At 35.8% G+C, this 19797-nt stretch overlaps 1 protein-coding gene across 1 annotated transcript in view; it reads right to left on the reverse strand.

Moving 5' to 3' along the window:
- Window positions 1–19797, reverse strand: part of CFAP47 (cilia and flagella associated protein 47) — a 965255-nt gene that overhangs the window by 721299 nt on the left and 224159 nt on the right. Inside the window, exons 29-31 of the mRNA XM_036744194.1 lie at window positions 11414–11514; window positions 7445–7670; window positions 4181–4396 (exon numbers count right to left, since the gene is read on the reverse strand). Coding sequence (XP_036600089.1) covers window positions 4181–4396; window positions 7445–7670; window positions 11414–11514 — 543 coding nt within the window. The remainder of the gene's footprint in view (window positions 1–4180; window positions 4397–7444; window positions 7671–11413; window positions 11515–19797) is intronic.

The raw sequence follows: 19797 nt of genomic DNA on the forward strand, positions 1-19797 counted from the left end.
AACAAAAACAATAATGGGCCATACCTAGAAGAAAAGAACCCAAGCTAGGCTCCCAAGAGACTTGCTCCACCAAGGTCTCCCTTCAGGTTGACTTGTACAGAAACCAGGGGCATTTACAGGAGTTGAAAATATACCTTGTCGTTGCAGCACCACAGAGTTCCTTTGGAGTTTTATTAAGTGGCATATCAGGGATGTCTTGAAGGGATATACCATGGAGTAGGACAGGGATTCAAAAGAATTTTCTAAACCTGATGGTTTCTTTTGGCTTTTGCTGACTACCTAAATGGGTGTGGCTACAGACATCACCTAGCAAGAGAAAACTGTGACAATGGAATTTGCTGGCATAAGGAATTTTCCAGAACTACAATCCAACCCAAACTAACAAGCATTTATTAAGAGCTAAGCTGGGCTGGAGCAGGGAGCAGGGGAGGGAATGCAAAGACCATCACCATAACCCCCTTGAAAAATATCTCCTAGTCTCAAGGAGTTACATTCTGGATAAAAGGTACATGCCTATGTAGGCATTTCCCCTGGACCCAGAGCTGTTCTTAATCTCAAAATATCAGAAGGCATTGAAGTACCAACTACTTACTACTCAAAATTAATGCCATCTATAGAAGAAACTTTGCATAATGGTAAAGAAACCCTAATTATGATTGCAGTCAGCCTGTGAATGAACATCTATTAAGTGCTGGGGATATAAAAAAGAAAAATAATTCATACCCTCATGAAGCTTATGATTTAATGGTGAATACAACACAGGAAGGGAAACTGAAAAGGAAGTCTCAATGAAGATAGGCAGTGTCTGCAAAAAGGCATAATAAAAAATCCAAAGAGATTACAGCAAGGTGAGGAATGAACAGATAGAGAGCTGGCCCAGGGCACATTCCTAGCTCTGTGCTCTGCCTTCTAATCAGAAGGGTCCCAGGGACAGAGGATATTGATGAGGTGTGAGATCTAGGGTGGATGTGATTTTGCGGGATGATGAGGTTCATGATGGAGAAAATCAAAGGAATGCAGCCAGGTGGAAAATGAAGACAGTGAAATGAAGACAGCAGGAGTAATAAAGCTCCATACCTACCTCTATTATTATGTTTCTGTAATTTTGATTTACTGATCACAGGACTTTTATGATACTCTTTTCTAGGAATAAGGCCAAATCCTTAAATATATCAACATTTATGTGTAGCTAGAGTCTTTGGCTTGATGATTATGACTATGTGTTTGTCTACAAGCTGGAAGAATAATATGTTTATGCTTCAATCCATGATAATTTAGATCCTAGATTATACTAGATTAGAGAAATGCAAATCAAAACAACTCTTAGGTACCACATCACACCTATCAGATTGGCTAACATGACAAAACAGGTAAATTATAAATGCTGGAGAAGATGTGGGAAAATTGGGACACAAATGCATTGTTGGTGGAGTTGTCAACTGATGCAACCATTTTGGAGAGCAATTTGGAACTATGTCTAAAGGGCTATAAAAATGTGTGTGCCCGTTGACCCAGCAATACCACTTCTAGGTATGTATCCCAAAGAGATCACACAAATGGGAAAAGAACTCACATGTACAAAAATATTTATAGCAGCTCTTTTTTGTGGTAGCCAAGAACTGGAAATTGAGGGGATGCCCATCAATTGGGAATGGCTGAACAAGTTGTGGTATACGAATGTAATGGAATACTGTTGTGCTATAAGAAATGATGAGCAGACGGACTTCAGAAAAACCTGGAAATACTTACATGAACTGATGATGAGTGAGGGGAGCAGAACCAGGAGAACATTGTACACAGTGACAGCCACATTGTGTAATGACTAAGTTTGATAGACTTGGCTCTTCTCAGCAATGCAAGGCTCTAAGACAACTACAGAAGGCTCATGATGGAAAATGCTATCCACATACAGAGAAAGAATTACAGTCTGAATGCACGTTGAAGCATACTATTTGCTCTCTCTCTTTTTCGTTTTGTTTTGTTTCTTCTTTCACATGATTAATTCCAATGGTTATAATTCTTCTTTGGAACATGACTAACGTGAAAATATGTTTAATGTGAATGTATATGTAGAACCTGTATCAGATTGCATGCCTTCTCGGGGAGGGGGAAGGGAGGCAAGGGGATAAAATTTGGAACTCAAAAGCTTGTGGAACTGAATGTTATAAACTAAGGATAAATAAAGAAATTTAAAATAAAGAAATAAAAAATGAAGATGATACAAAAAGCAAAAATATTAATAATTTCATTTTTAAGTTTTGATGTTGACCTCCATGACCCACTGCTTAAACTTGAATAAATCACCTAGGATCTTTGATTGACCTTTATCTTGAACTGTATGTGGAAAAGATAGCCAGAGAAATTTCTTGAGGAATTTCAACCCATCAACATGATTTGTCTATGTATAAAGGATAGTTTTTTAAGACAAAAATTTCATTGTTATTCCAGGAAATGATCATATCACATTATCTTATTCAAGCTGCCCATACTGGGGGTTAATATTGACCATTCAAGAACATAGTAGAGGATGCCTTTAAAATGAGATTTCTTAGAAAGTAAAAGTATGAAAAATACACTGAAAAATAACCCCAATGTTAAGGTAGGTCCTTTTGGCTTTTATACAATCCAGATACGGAGGAAAGAGGGGAATACAGTCTATATTCAGGTCATAGAGCCAATCTGAGCATTTTTCATAGAAAAAAAAGTGGACAGAATTGGTGTCTTGTGGCCTATAATTGATTCTGCTTTCAGCATATAACATAAAGTGAACTTAAAGTTAGAAATTCTCAGTTGACTATAGACAAGTAACTTGACCTCCCTCAGACTCCTCATTTGAAAATGGAGATAGCAATATTTGAAACATCTGCCTCATGGGACTGATGTGGGGAATGTGCTTTTGAAGCTATAAAGCTTGTATAGATATGGGTTCTTATTGCATTAAAAAAATAATCAAAGATTGTAGTGCAAGTCATACACTCTGTGCTGGCTTTTATCACTAGGGTCAGTCTTTTCTAGAGACTACAGTGCTGGACCATAATAGGTTTCTGCCTGATGATGGAGGCCTGGAGGCCTAAATCAGAGGTGGTGCAGAAAGTCTCATATTGCAATGAAAAAAGTATAAGCTTCGGAGTTCGAATCCTGACTCTACACTTGCCACCTCTGTGACTTCAGGTACATCACTTCATTTCTCTCTGGGCCTCAGTTTCCTTAATTGTAAAATAAAGGAGCTGAACTAGTTGATCTCTAAAATTTCTTCTAGCTGTAAATCTATGATCCTATGTAGCTTAGCTATATTAAATGCCTGGAAAAGCTTTGCTCAGGGTGACTTGCAAAAGAAAAACTATTCACTGCAAATCTTCTAAACTAGAGTTTTATGGCTTTGGGATGGGAGGGGGAGTACTCAGCCAAGCCACAAAGTGAAGGTCTCAATTTAGCTTGTAGAACTGCTAAAGTTCAGTCACATGGTCTTCCTTCATCCATTAATATAAATAGAGATGGATTCACTTTTATTTTCTTCCCTTAGAATAATCATAGAAATATGCTGCAGAGAGTTCTAGGATAGGCTTTTGCTCAGTATAGTGTTTGCAGTAACAAAGGATTACCACCTGAAGATACGCATATCCTTTGTCTATGACTGATATCCAAGACAATAAAAGCCATAGCTTTCAGTCCTAGTTTTTCAATAAAGAAAATTTTATTATCTCTGCTGGCAATCCAGCTGAGGGGCAAAAAAAATGTTTAAAACAGGAAAAAGGGAGGTTATCAAAGTACACAAAGTGTCTAAATTCACAACCTTTAATTCTATACTCTTCTTAGTCACCCCTTTTCTAGCTCTCTACCTCACTTGCTATTTAATCTATCTCAGGAAGACAGACAATGCTATGGCAATAAGTTAGGTTTTCTATCCATGCATGAAACTTCCTCTCATTTCATGCATTAATGATATGTTTATAGTGGGTTCATTTTTGTTCAATGTGTCTTAGAGATAATCAGTACCTTGAACCAAGAGCATGTATCTCTTAAATTCTATATATTAGTTCATAGCACATATGGACTCACATATACCAGCTACTAAATAACTACACAGTTATCAGGAGAATATATAATACCACAGGACAACTGCATAAAAGAAACAAAAGCTCCTGATCAGCACTAGAATGTTTCAACTATAGATTCTTACTTGAGGAAGGTGAGAAGTGTAGAATGTAGCCAATGGAGGTGGATCACTCTCTCAGTATCATCAATAGGTAATGTCTGAGTTGTTGCAACTCCAGGTAGCATCTGTCCACTCAAGTAAAATAACATGTCATATATGGTTTTATTATATCTGGCAAAGTCATTGTTTGAATTGATTTGTTTGTTTGTTGGAGCTGATAATGCTCCTTTACACACATCCCTAGAAAAAATAAAGCATTTTAGTTTTAAACAAAAAACAACAAAACAAATTTTGCCCTCAAAATTGACCTGACCATTTCCTATATTTATTTATTTTAGCAAATTTAACAAATAAAATTATTGTATTTATTTCTGTGTGTATTTATTCATGCCTGGGTCTATGGTTCAAATGATGTAAGGAACTCTTTGTGAGGGAACTCACAACTCCTGCTACGGCATTTATTAAGAGCTAAGCTGGGCTGGAGCAGGGAGCAGGGGAGGGAATGCAAAGACCATCGCCATAACCTCCTTGAAAAATATCTCCTACTCTCAAGGAGTTACATTCTGGATAAAAGGTGCATTCGCTCCTCCTAGTAGGAACCCCCGCTCGCTACTACAGCTTTACTCGCTCCTCCCTAGTAGGAACCCCCGCTCGCTAGTACGGCTTTACTAGCTCCTCCCTAGTAGGAACCCCCGCTCGCTAGTACGGCTTTACTAGCTCCTCCCTAGTAGGAACTGCTTTCAAACATAACTGAAAGATAACGTACTATCACAAAAAACAAATTTAGCACAATTTTATTATGATCAGCAATATTTATATTAAATTGTTTTCTATACCTTTCAAAAATCTTATTTAAAATATACACTACCATCAAATGTAATGGTCAAGGTTAGAGTCATGAAGATTATTGTTGGACAGAGCCAGAACTGGGCAAAGTTCCGCAAGCTGACTTGTCTCACAACTTCAAAGACAAGCACAGAGAAAAGCCACTAAAAAATGAATTATGGTCAAAACTAAAAGGACCACAGAAAAATATGTTAGCTGGAAGAAAAAATAAAAAGAAATGAGCATTCAAAAATAAGACAGGAGGAACACAGGAACAAAGTACTAGATAGGGCATATGAATGGTGACTGAGTCAGAGGCAGGGTTTCCACAGGGCTTTAGTGGACTTCAAGAGCAGTGTGAGTTGAGGGCGATATAACAGACAGGAAAACTAATGGAATTGTGGGTTGTATTAAGAGAGGCACAGAATCTAGGACTAAGGAAACAACAGTCCTGCTGTACTTGGCACTATTCAGGCTACAAGTGGAGTAATATATTGCTTTTTAGATTATACACTTTATGAAAAACATTGATAATCCAGAAGGTGTCCAGAAGGGGGTGACCAGGAAGGTGAATGACTTCAAAATAATGACTCATGCAGAATAATTAAAAGAACTTGGGATGTTTAGACTGGAGATGACTTAAGAGTGAAGATGATGGATTTCATTGAGTATTTGAAGGGCTATCAAATGGAACAGATACTAGACTTACTCTAAACAGCACCAGAGGACAGAACTGTGAGCTCTAGAGAAAAGTAGATTGAGTCTCAATGTACTGAGTCTCAAGCTCTCAAACAAGTCAAGAGAGTCCAGGCTACATCCTTGGTATGTCACCTATGCTTAGTTCATTTCTAAGCCCCTTAGTCCAGAAGCTAAGTGGTGCAGTGGTTAGATTGCTGGGCCTGAAGTCAAGAAGACTCAACTTCCTGAGTTCAAATGTGACCTCAGACACTTACTTGCTGTGTGATCCTGAGCGCATCACTTAAGGGTGTTTACCTCCGTTCCTCGTCTGCTAGAAAAGGAGGTGACAAACCACTCCAGTATTTTTGTCAAGAAAACAACTGTACAACAAAAGCCACTTTGCAGTATACCTAACCATAGTGCTAACAGTTCACAGCTGTATTTCACTACTACCCCTGACTAAGATGACTTAGGAAAATTTTCAAACAATTAGAAACGTCCAAAAATGAAAAGGGCTCCCTTGAGTAATAATTAATCCTCCCTCACTTCTCAGGTTCTAACTGCTATCATGTTCCTCGAGGCCTGCCTTTTTCAGTCAGTGTTTTTTATTTTGGATCTCTCTCTTGTTCTTCTACATTCCTTCATCAAAATATGTTCCCCAAAAATTATTTCACTCTAAGCTAGCTGATAAACTAATTCAAGGTAACCGTCAGTGATTAATAATAATCATTGTGTGCGTTGCAAATCCTGGAAGTATTTTCCTTTAAATAACATGGAGCTGATCTCCGCTAAGGTCATACTCTGATGCCTTATTGTGATGTGAAGATAACTGCATTTTCAAAAGCATAAACTCTGATAGTTTCTGTCAAGGTAGACAGAATTTGAACAGAATCCTGTTGGTGGACTGAATGGTTAGCATTTGAGATGTTTATAAAGATGCATCATCAAGTTAGCCAGAGCAAAAATGTTAAATATGCAGCCTGCATGAGGCCAGAACCAGATCAAAATGTAATTGGGAAATATTTAAGAAAATAAACAAAAAGTACAATAAAATTAAATAATGTTATTATGTGGTTTTCTAAATCAATATGTGCCCATGGGGATCCTTATGTATACTTTAGTGACTTCTGTTTCTACTTGAGTTTGATACCACTGGCCAGAGGAGAATGAAGTTTTCAGCCACAGCAGCTCTCAAAGACTATTAAGTTATAGTGATGAAGGGGTCATCTTAAGTGTAGGTCTTTAAACTACTGAAGATTTCTAGAACTGGCAATATCAACTCAAAGAAGTAAATCCCTAATGGTAGAATTTTGAACAACAGGAATGGATATGGAGGAAATATATTTGAGAAGAAGATACCATTCTCCATGTTTCTCACATCACCAGAGAGGTAAATAAAGCCAACCTTTATTACACTAAAAGGTCCCAGTCATAGACTGTTAGACTTGGAAAGGAATTTATATATCACTAGATACAGTTGCTCTTTTAACAGATGGGGTCTCAGAGTGGTTAAGTGAGTTGGAAAAGGTCACACAGCTGGTAAGGATTAGTAAAATGGAAAAAATAAATGTTTATGCATGCTAAGCAATGTAGTTGAATTCCTATTAGATATAAATGTGTTTTTGCATATACAATTTTATTAAGCTTGTTAAGGATAATTTTATATTTTTATCCACTTATTCTAGAGTATTTCAACAATTTTTTGTTTTAAATTATCTCTACGATAAGTTCGTAGTTTATTATATTGGTTCAACATGGTAACTGGATGATCATAATTATCCTCACCTTCTTATACTCTCTGGAACAGAAATAGGATTGAGTCCTTGAGACCAACCAAAGAGACTAAACCATGTCTGAACTGCAGTTACAACTTTCTCAAAAAATGGATATTCCTTTTTGTCTTCATCAGGAAAAAAATATTGACCCTGTTTCACACCCACGTATTCATTTTCTTCTGTCTTAGGTTTTTCACTTCCTTGCAATGGTGAATTTTCACATACCATATCAATACCTAAAAATTTACAGGTATTTGTTAAGAATATTTTGTTTCCTTCAACAAACATATCATACTTACGGAACATATTAAACATTAGCAAAGTCCCCTCCCCCCAAAAAGTTAATTGTCCATTAATTGCATTACTTATACTCAAGAGTAGGAATGGATATCATTGATTGCTACCAATATTAAGTTACAGTATTTACCAAAATATCATTTAACAGAATTTGGCTCACTTATGTCAAGGTAGAGATTTTACTGTCCCCATCTTACTATAAATTATTCTTAGCTCACTTAGTAGAAATTTTGAGCCAGTTAACACTGTCTGGAACACAAACAAAATATTTTGGAAACTTTCAAACAGAAGTGATGTAGAACCACATAGATTTTAACTGAGAGAATAAAACTTTATTCTTATGAAATATGTGATGTGAAAATATTTTCACCAAAGAATGCTTCTCACTTTCCTGAAAATATAAGTTAAATATCTATAAAATTCCAATCAGGAGAAAACATTAATTAGGACACCAATGCCAACAGGCATCCTTTCAATTACACAAATACTTCCCTTTTAACTAAAACAATAATTACAATAACGCAATTCATTTCAAATAAAGTAAAATGTCACATACTGTCTGCCTGTGCAAAACATACTGAACTTAATTTCACTTGGTTCAATTCAAAGAAAGAATTATAGTCAACACCTAACTATCCATACTCAAGAAGACCAGCAGAAATTATAAATAATATCAAATAATGCATTTTAGAGCTTTTGAATTAAATATGTTTATTATTGGAAAGTATTATATGTGCCCACAGTCATATTCTGTACCTGGCTCTGTTCAATAGAGATAATCCATAGAGCAGATGGCCCATCTAAGAATGATAGAGAATTAACTATATTTTTTTCAAACTACATTGGTTAAGCAAGCTGTATCACAAAAATGAGTTTACAAATTCAATGTTACATAGATTCGGTTTTAGAGGTAAACAATAGCTTTATAACATACTGAAAAGGGAGTCTTGATGGAGCACTTCAGAATCACTAGTACTGGTACTGGTGCTATCGGTGGGAGATAGTATTCTCGGGGGGAAAGTGAGATTCATTATTCCCTTGGTTGAAGAATGAGAGTATTTCTCCTTATCTATGAAAAATAAATTGCCAGTATTGAGTCAGATAAATATTCTGGAATAAGTATTAAAAGAGTTTATGTAACACTCAATAAGTCATTCATCATTTTTCTTTTACAGATACACACACACACACACACACACACACATATATATATATATATATATATTCTGATAGTGATCATATCACTGCTCTCACATAGCATCTAAAAAACCCCTTATTCCTACAAGAAGAATGATTATTTTTATTCAATCATTTTAATTTTTAACACTATGCTAGATTAAAAGCTTAGAATTGTATTTCTCACACCAACTCTCATTTTAGTGTTCTGGGAGAAAAAATAAGAAATATTTGTTATATGAATTAAATATGGTCTTTCAGTGCTTTCAGCTCTACTAAGCAGTCACATTGGGTTTCATCTTATATATAACATTTTTTTATTTGAAGGGAAACATTTTAAAATTTATCTTAAATATTAAACAAAGGAATTACATGAATATTTAAAAATATATGTTAATTTATTTATCTGATTTAGTTATATTTGATGTAACATTTAATGTAAACATTAAATAAAACAGAAATACATTACTATGATAAGAGAATGAATAGTAATTGAAACTAGCATGTTAAAATACGTTTTAAGTCTTTCTATGCTTACTAACTCTTTGGAGTATTAGCTAAGACTTAAATCATGATATTAAAAGGCTAGTAACCAGCCACACCTTTTTACTAACCAAATCTGTGATATTTAAAAATTGCTCGATTGTCCATAAAGAACTCTACCCTTTTCTTTGTTCCTCTGCTCAAAGTGGCAGGTCATATTACACACTAAGTTGTTACTGAAGCAGTTTCATGAAGTTTCGTAATGATTTCTTTATCACCAAATCCCATGGCCTTTTTTTCTGTTGTATTATTTCTTCACTTCTTCGCTGCATTAGGCCCTGATGATGACTTTCTTGTCTTGGTATTCTTTTCTCTCTGGGTTTCCATAACACTGGACTCTCATGGTTTTCCTCTCTCTCAGTCCACTTTTCATCCATTTCTATCTGAAATACTTCTTTTCCATCAGGGACAAACTCAGATGCCAGCTACTCCAGTAAGTCTTAATTGGTTGATTGAGTCTGTGATTGATTCTATACTCTGGCTAAATGTGATCTCTCCTTCCTCAAATTCCTGATAACACTTTGTGTGGAAGTCTCCTTTTCATTGATGATATCCAACCTTTCACTATAATTATGTGCATACATATCATATCCCTTCTATTAGAATGTAAATTTCTTCAGGACAAGGAGTCAGTCATTTTCTTTTTGTACATCTTTTGCATAGTTACTGTGTTTTTTTTGTTATTAAATAAAAGTCCTCCAATCCAGCACACTGAAGGAATCATCTACAGAAGCCTTATATAAAAAAACGTGAACAAAATCTTAATTATAAAAATGAGGAAAGTGAGGTTAGGGAAAGTTAATTAATGTCCCATGACACATAGGGAATAAGGTTTACTAAGTCAGCTGATGACAATTTCAATGATACTGTACTATGTTTCCTTGAGCTAAATTGAATTAAATTGAAATGTATTGAATAAGGTAATACCAGAGGAAAGGGAATAGCATGGAGACAAACATCCTACTACATGATTTTATCTAGGGCTGGCCCCCAGGTGCCAATGTGGGTAGATAATTGAATGTTGACCAGGAAAACCTGAGTTCAAATCCTGCCTCAAACACTTGTGTGTTAGTATATGACCCTGGGCAAGTCGCTTTATCTCTCAGAGCTTCAATTTTTCATTTGCAAGAGAGGCATAACATTATAGCATCTCCTTACAAGGCTGTTAGCTATTCTTATTACTAATTAAGGACCCAAAGGACCATTCCAAAACTATATGAATATAAATTTTCTTTAAACTGCCCTAATGCAGATATTGCTACCCTGAAACAAATCAGACTTCTTTGAGAGGTAGCACAGGATAGTGGATAGAGTGTTTGACTTAAGAGTCTGGAAGACCTGGGTTCAAATCTTGGCTCTCACACTTACAAGCTATGTGACCATGAGTAAACTTTTTAATCTGTAGCAGTTTCCTCATTTGTTCAATTAGGATCATAGACTTAAGAATGGGAAGGCACTTTAGAGGTCAACTAGTCCAAACTTTTCATTTTACAGATAGGGAAACTGAGGCCTAGAAAGGTTGAGGTTCCAGCAAAAGGTCATATGGATCATGGAAGATCCAACAACACCCAAAATACCTACCTCAACAAGTTGTGATGAAGCTCTAATGAGGTAATGTCTGTAACGTGCTTTGTAAACTTTAAGATCCTATGTTAATATGGTTGATTATTACTATTATTGATGACTTCTAAAGGAAAGATTAGACCTGGCTATAATCTGTTTCACAGAAATCTTCACTGTTCAAAGTAGTTTTTGAGACTCGCTACTTTGCATATTTTCAAATTTATATTTCTATTATCTCTTTTTTTGTAGTTACTGCTCACACTGCACAATCAATATGACTCAAATGGAGAAATGGTAAGAAATGGATTTCTCTCTTTTATTTTTAGCATAGGATATCTCTCTTAAATACCAGGTAAATCTTGGCAGGTTAAAAAAAAACATACTAAAGTAAATAACTTACCTTGCTTCAACATAATTTTTTGATCATCAATATGATATGCCAAGTATGGATAAATAGTAAGGACACAGTTTTCTGCTACTGCAGTAATCTGTATCGCAAACCTAAATGCAAAGGAAAATTGCAATACTTTATCCACTGAAGTTAGTGTTATAATTTTTTCCACTTTTTTGTGATAGCATTTAAATATATATTTTTAGGCATGAATTATGACTAAGTCTTACAGGGAAATATATGTAATTACAGTATCACATAAAATGTTCAAAACTAATTTTTTGTTCTTGAAATACTTTAAAACACAATGGAAATTAGATTTAACTTTAGTTTTAAAATAGTCATGTGTTTATATGTACCACACATATGAATCTCATGTACTCATAGGATATGAAAAATTTAAAAGTCAGAAGAAACTCCAAAGTTAGCTCATCTCACTTTCTCCAGCAACTCTAATAGAGGCTTTGCTTGAATATTTCCAGTGGCAGGCCTTCTGCCTATCTATATTAGAAAGTTCTTAGGTTGAACACAAATCTGTTCATTTTTTGCTTATGCCAAATTCCTACTTTTCTTTTTGACCTGTTTTTCTTCTTTCACTGTATAATCTCAGCTATTCTGAAAGCTCCAATTATAGCTCTTATGCAGATGAATCTGAAGCCGCTAACTCCTTCTCACTTGAGATCTTACCCCACATCTCAGTTTTTTTGTTGGACATCACATGGATGTTCTGTTGCCACTTCAAATATCCACCATCTAAAACTAAAACAATCAGGTTTTTGGGCAAGTCTTAACTTCACAAGGATTAATATCTCCCAAACCTTTCCCTCTACCTAACCTATGTTGATTTTTATTACTAATCTCCCCAGTCACCCAAACTTGAAGCATGGGGATCATTCCTGTCTTCCTTTTTCCTTCACCCCTCTTTGAATCGATTGCCAGTTCCTGTCAAAAACTACCTCTGAATTCTTCCCCTTTCCATCTACATTGTCCTAGTTGAGGACCTCACCACTTTTTGTCCAGGCTAATACCTGGTTTCCTTACCTCCAGCTCTCCCCACCACAATCCATCCTTCACAGCACTGCTAAAGTACTCTACTAAAATCTTCAGTGATTCTCCATTAGTCACCAAGATAAAATACAAAATCTTCCACAATCTGACTGAAATCTAATACCATAGCTTTATTTCATGGCATAATTCAAATACTAGTAGAATATATGCTTCATGAGGAAAGAGACTGTCTCATTTTTGTATTTCTCTTTTCAGCATCTAGCACAATACCCTGATATATAGTAGACAATAAGTATTTACTGACTGGTTGAGTCATTGATGCTTTAAACTTAAAGCATTACAAACGTAGGATGGGATTCTAATGTTTTCATAAGGAAAGACCAATAAAGAAAATTAATTTGACCCAGGACACAGATTGACACAATATCTTTAGCTCCAGACACTTATTTGCATAAGACCCAACAGGAATCTGCAAATTGTCACCATAAATTTGGGTGTGGTCCCTCCTGAGAGAGTAAGAATAAAGAAATTTCTGCCCATCCTAGGCTAAGGGTTTCTGCTCTTTCTGAAAGAGCACAATAGCACACAAGCTGATAAAAGCACTATAACACCACAGCTTAAAAAGCAAAATAACACCCAGCTGACCCCGAGGCTGTAGCTGCCCATAGAACAATTAGCCTAAGGGATGTAGAAGAAATAGACCTATTCAGCACAGATGATGAACAACCCTCCCAACCCTCCCTGGACTGTACTATTCAGCAGATCTATTCAGAATGTTCCTTGTGAGGAATAAGCCCAGCTGAGCCACCTTTTCAGCTGAGATGCTGTGCTCTAGTTAGGGGTGAGGGGGGTGGGGAGTAGGTATAAGTCTAGCAGCATTAAAATTCATCCATCCCTGATACCTAGGCAGGAAGACCTAGGCTAAGACCTCTGACACATTCTAGTTGTGACACTTTGGGCAAGTCACTTGGGCTCACAGTGATCTAGGTGACTCTAAGAGGATGAGTTGCAGTGAACATGCTGACCTGCATGGGAAAAGAGAGTTCTTTATCTCAGAGTTCCCTATACAAATGAAATCACAGGTCCTATCCCTATCCTTATCTCTAAAAAACAGAAAAGTAGATCATCAGAAAAGAATAAATAAGCAAGACATAAAAGTAAACAAACACAATGTCCTAATGTTTGATAAACCCAAGAAATCAAACTAATGGAGTAAGGAATCCCTATTTGACAAGACCTTCTGAAAAATTAGAAGGCAGTTTGGCTAAAAAAAAAATTGGTTTAGACTAGCATTTTCAAAACAACCCATCCTTATGCATTAATAAGCACCAGTGTGCCAGGCACTGTGATAGTCACTATAGAAACTATCTCTAACCTCAGAGAGCTTGTATTCTGTCAGGGAATACAACGTCAACACATGTCAGCATAAACAGAATAAAAAATGTCATCTGTGGGTTAGAAAAGACTTATGTAGAAATGGGTGCTTGAGCTGAGCCTTAAAGGAGAGGGATTATTTGCAGTGAAAGTAAGGACAGAATGGTTTCTAGGCTTGGGGAAATGCCCAGAGAAAAGGGACAAAGAGGGAGATGGGATGGCATCTATGAGGATCAGAAGGAAGGTCAGACCGGCCAAAGTAAAGCACATGGTAGGAGGATAAATGTAAAATGAGGCTGGAAAACTAGATTTGGACAATGTTTTGAAGACAATAAAGAAAGGTACTGGTGTTTATTGAGTAAAAATAACAAGTTCCAATCAGAATTTAAGAAAAATCATTTTGGTAGCTGTATGGAGAAGGGATTGGAGTGGGGAAAGACTCAAGGAAAGGAGAACAATTAGAGGCCACTACAATAATATAGAGAAGAGAAGATGATAAGGACCTGAACTAAGTTGGGAGCTGTATGAGTAAAGAGAACAGGCTATTAGATGGGAAAGATGTGGTGGACGGAGAAATATTGAGATTTGGCGAATGATTGGACATGAAGGGTGAAGGAAAATGAAGAATCAAGATTAATGCCAAGAATGTGACTCTTACATCATATACCAAAATAATCTCTAAAAGGACATGTGGTCCAAATATTAAAAGTACCATTGTAAAACAGTAAAAGAAGAGAAAGAAAAATTTTGCAGATCTTTAATAGGCAGAAGATTTAAAATGAAAAAAGGAATAGAAGAGTTTACAAGAAACAAAATATACAATTTCAGTTATATAAAAAGTTATGAAGTTTTACACAAATGCAACCAGAATTAGGAAAGGAAGGAAAATCTCCAAACAAATACCTTGAATAAAGGCCCAGATATATAGAGAATACACATGAATGTAAAAGAATTAGATCAATTCCCCAAAGCATAAATGATCAAGGACTCTGAATCATTATCAAAAGAATTATAAAACACGAACAAATACTTGAAAAATTTTCCCCAAATCACTAATAAGGAAAATGCAGGGGCAGCTAGGTGGCGCAGTGAGTAGAGCACCAGCCATGGAGTCAGGAGGACCTGAGTTCAAATTCAGCCTCAGATACTTGACACGTGTACTAGCTGTGTGACCTTGGGCAAGTCACTTAATCCCAATTGCCCTGCCAAAAAAAAAAAGAAAAATGCATATTACAACATCTCTAAGGTTTCACCTCACACCTTTTAAAATGAAAGATATGATAAAAGATGGAAAAGTCAGTGCTCAAAATTCTAAGTGAAGACAAGCATACTAATGAAGTTAGTGGAGCTATGAATTGGTTGAACTATTTTGAACAAAAAATTAGAATTATTTGAAAAAAGTTATTAAATTATTCATACCCTTTGTCCTACCAATCCTACCTCTGGGCATATACTCCAATGAGGTAATACAGAGAAAGACATCCCATAAATATCAAAATAGGTATAGAAATCTTTTTTATGGTAGCAAAGTTGAAAAGAAAGAAAGTAGGTGTTTACCAATTAGAGAATGGCAGAATTGAGCTATATTAATGGTTTTTAATAAATTATTTATTTTAAATATGCATCCTTTTTAAATTTGAGTCCCAAATTCTTACCATCCATCCCCTCCTCCACCCACTGAGAAGCACGATATCAATTATACATGTAAAATCATATAACATATATTTTCATATTATATGTTATATTAATGTAATGAAATATTATGGCACATAAGAAATTAGGACAATTAGGAATTCTGAGTTACAAAGAGTATATACAAACTGATGCAAAGGAGGAAAAAAGCAGAATTCGAATAATATATACAATGACTAAAATGTGAGCTGAACGCACAACAAAGACAAGGTCCAATATGGTCTTGAATTAATGATGATGAACCATGGGAACCATGAGTTTGGAAAGTTCACATGAAATCACTGTGTTGGTTTTGCTTAACTTTTTTACTTTATGACAACAGAAAGGTTTTGGGGGAAGGGTTAGATGGTGATATCAAAATACATAGCTGATATGAAAAAAGTGTATCAATAAAACAGAATAAAATAAATGTTTGAACAAATATATTGGAGAGGTAATCAAAAGTCCTCCATTTTAATACTACCAAATTTGCTCTATGCTGTTAACCAAGGTGAACAATGTCAATTTCTCATCAGTAAATTTCCTCTATCTCAAAGGTAAAGTCTAAAACAGAAAAGATTACAATCTTGAAATTCTCTCTGCAGTCACATTCATCTCAGTCTAATTATGTATTCATTTCAAGGTGAAGATCTCTCCTTCATATTATTTTACTGCTTGCTCTATTATTTTTAACTGCTGCTTTTCTGTGAAAACATATTAATTCCTTGGTATTCTACCTTTATATTATATTTGAGATAAGTTAAATCTAATCAAAGCATCTTGGATGATTTTGCCAAGAAATCTGTAGAAAATATCAGTTTATGTCAAATGTAACATTAAGTATCTAGATGGATAATCAATATGTTACTGATTGCTATAATAGGGGCCTTAGTAATGGAATTCTAAAAACAGATTGACACTGTACAACCAACATTTAAATTCTCTTACTAAATCAAAAAACTCCAGAGATTATATGATGGCTATATTTAGAAAATCTGGCTGTTCTAACCATAAGTTAAGAAATCAAAATATAGTTATAATATTTTGGCAAATATTGTCTGTCAATAGAGCTCTTACTCCATAAATAGAGCTTACTTATTTTAAACTGATTTTTGATATTTCCTGAATCATAATTTTTTAAAATTTTAAAGAAGTAAATTTTTATGTTATGGCATTGCTATCAATATTTCTATCTTCATTGGTCAGTTATTTTTCTATAAAATGATCTAATCATATGAAGCATTTGTCCAAATTGACAAAATCTGAGCTCAAAGATCATTGAATTTAATGTTGGAAGAAACATACGAGATTACCTGGTCCCTGTCCCATCCTTTTGCATATGAGGAAACATTTCTATTTTCTACTAGAAAGTAAGCTTCTTACAAGAATGGATTATTTCAAATTTTGTAATGATACCCTCAGAGCCTAGCACAGTGTCTGACACATAATAGATGCTTTTAAAAGGGTTATTAATTGGTTGGTTGGTTGGTTGGTTGGTTGAGATCCAGGAAGGGGAGATAGAAAAGGAAGATCAAATTTAACATTCAAGAAGCTGGAAATCTCATGAAAGACACAAAAAGTAAAGGGGTAACAAGACAATCTATGGTCTCCATGAACTGGATAACATAATGCAGAATAGACTAGAAGAGGAAGAAGTTCCTTATAGACTGTGAAGTCCTCCATATGCTCCTTTTTGTGAGTGGCATTATGTTGTTTGCATCAAGTCCCATAACACTACAGAGTTTCCTAAATGAGATTTATAATCACTCAAGAGAGCTCAGCCTAACTACCTGCATAGAAAAATACAAGTAGGTAAAAATAGCTATCGTATAGATGATGAGTAGTTATATGTCTGGAAACAGAGTTATTATGTATGTGGCTGTGCATGTACTCTGTTCTCTGTACATATACATGTAAATCATGTGGATTTATATATGTGTGTGCATATATGTATATCTGTATGTATATCTAGGCATATTATATACTACTTTCCTTCACAAAGTGTACGGTCCAGTCAAACTGGTCCATTTGCTTTTTTCTTTCACCTCCTGCTGCCCTGTGTTTGCACAGGTTGTTTCCATGCCTGATATGAACTTCCTCCAACTTCTATGCCTTAGAATATTTGCTATTGTTCAGTCATTCAGTTGTGTCCAACTTTTTGTGACCTTGTGGACCATAGCACACCAATAGTGTCCATGGGGTTTTCTTGGCAAAGATATAGGAGTGATTTGCTGCTTCCTTCTCCAGTGGATTAAGGCAAACAGAAGTTAAATGACTTGCCCAGGGACATATAGCCAGTTAACGTCTGAGGCCTTATTTAAAAGCAGGTCTTCCTAACCCTAGGCCCAGCACTTCATGCACTGAGCCACCTAGCTCCCTCCATTCAAAGCTCAGATCAAATGCTACCTCCTTTGTGAAGGCCATCTTGATCCCCTTAATGATGATTGCCTCTTCCTCCAAAAAAAAAATTACATATGCATATGTAGCACCTTTTTAAGCTACCCTCCCACCTCACACTCATAAGTTGGATCACTCAGAGAGGTATCTGCCTTTAACAACAATGCTGGTTGCAGCTGTTGTGGGTGTGTAAGACCAACAATACCAGCACACAGAAGGGCTGCTAGCACAGGTCCTTTGATCTGCTTTTCTAAAGAAAGCAACTTTAAGGGGTTAACAATCTTACTTTAATTAAACATACTTATACCATTCACTTAGCTCAGGGGAAAAAGACAGCATCCTGAACTTCAGAGAAAGTACAAACAGAAATTACAAACAGAGACAATATAAACAGAGCAAACACACACAGTTATCAACAGACAAGTCTTTAGCTGTCTGACAAAAGAATTACATAGTTACCAGAGAGAGAGGCATGAACATCTGGGTTCTGAAACCCAGGGCAGGGGCAGGGGGGCTCCAGAGGCTACCCAGAGTCTTGTCTGGTCAAATCACATGACACTCTTTCAGTGAGTGAGAGCCCCAAAACAAAAGGCTAACCTCTGAATATAAAAACCCTTCTTAGGGCCCTAAGGCTTCACATCTAATCAGCAAAAGGGTGTGGGCCTGAGGCTTCATATCTAGTTAGCAAAAGGGTGTGGGCCTGGGGTTTCACATATAGCAAGACTTAATCAAAGGCACTTGATTACTTTAGCATTCTGAAAGAGACAATGTAAAAAAAAAGTCCCACCTTAATTACCATAACAATGCCCCAAATTTAGTTACTCTATGATTCTGGATCCCCAAAACTATATCTCATGAGATAAAATTACGTCAAAGCAAAGGTATTTACTAAGTTGGCATTATAAAAGAGTAGTAACGCATCATTTTCTCCATTAATATATAACATACACTTCAAAAAATAAATGCATTATCAGTAGAAAGAGTGGCTAAACAAATAGGCAAAACATGTGAAAATGGCATATATAAGGAAAAACAACTTAAACCTCTGATATTGCAGGGCTTCAGGGTCACCAATATCACAATACATCTCCACATAACCTTAGCCACACAGTATCCACTGGATGCTGTTCTCCTAGACCTTGCTAGATACTCCTCCATTGAATTCTGCTCCACTGCTAGACTCTAGTCACCATCATCTCCAGCAATAGGCTCAGCAAAGTTCCTGGCCTTGGGCATTGCTATTCAGCTGTGGAAGAAATTGGTGTCCAATCACTAGGACCAACAAGGGTCCTGGAGCTAGTCATCTTCTAAGCAGTATCCATGACAGAGGATTTTTTCATGGTTCTCACTGATTCAACTCAAATCCCCAGCTTCCTTCTCATCTGGGTTTGCTCTTTTGTATGTTCACTTTCAGTCTATCCCTCAGTGAATGGTTAGAGAAAAGTAACAAAGTCAAGCCCATTGTCTTCACCAATCTCCAAGTATTTTCTAATCTTTTCTTATGCAGGGGCCACTAAAAAGTTTATATCCTTTATAATCTATGAATACCCATTCAAAGGGTATTCATTAAAGTCTGAAAATGGGAAAATCTGAAAAGAATTTGTTTTACAGCCTTTAAAATGTATTTTATATTTAATTATATGTGTGCAAATTGTTCTCCCTGATAAACTTCTTGGGGGAAAGGATAATTTCATTTTATTTTTGTGTCCCTCAACCAACATTTTTTTCAGAGTATCTATGCCACAATAAGTGCTTAATAAATGCTTACTGATGGACTGTTTCATGTATGAATGAAAAAGGGTTAGATTGGTCATAGAGCATGGATGAAGTTAGGACTACAGGAAAAGGTGGCAAAGGAAAGGATAATAGGCCACTCTAATTACCTTAACAAATATCCTAGTAAAGAATCTAAAATCCACAAAATGAAGAAATGATGCAATAAA

The sequence above is a fragment of the Trichosurus vulpecula genome, chromosome 2, assembly GCF_011100635.1.
Source record: "Trichosurus vulpecula isolate mTriVul1 chromosome 2, mTriVul1.pri, whole genome shotgun sequence".
NCBI lineage: Eukaryota > Metazoa > Chordata > Mammalia > Diprotodontia > Phalangeridae > Trichosurus > Trichosurus vulpecula.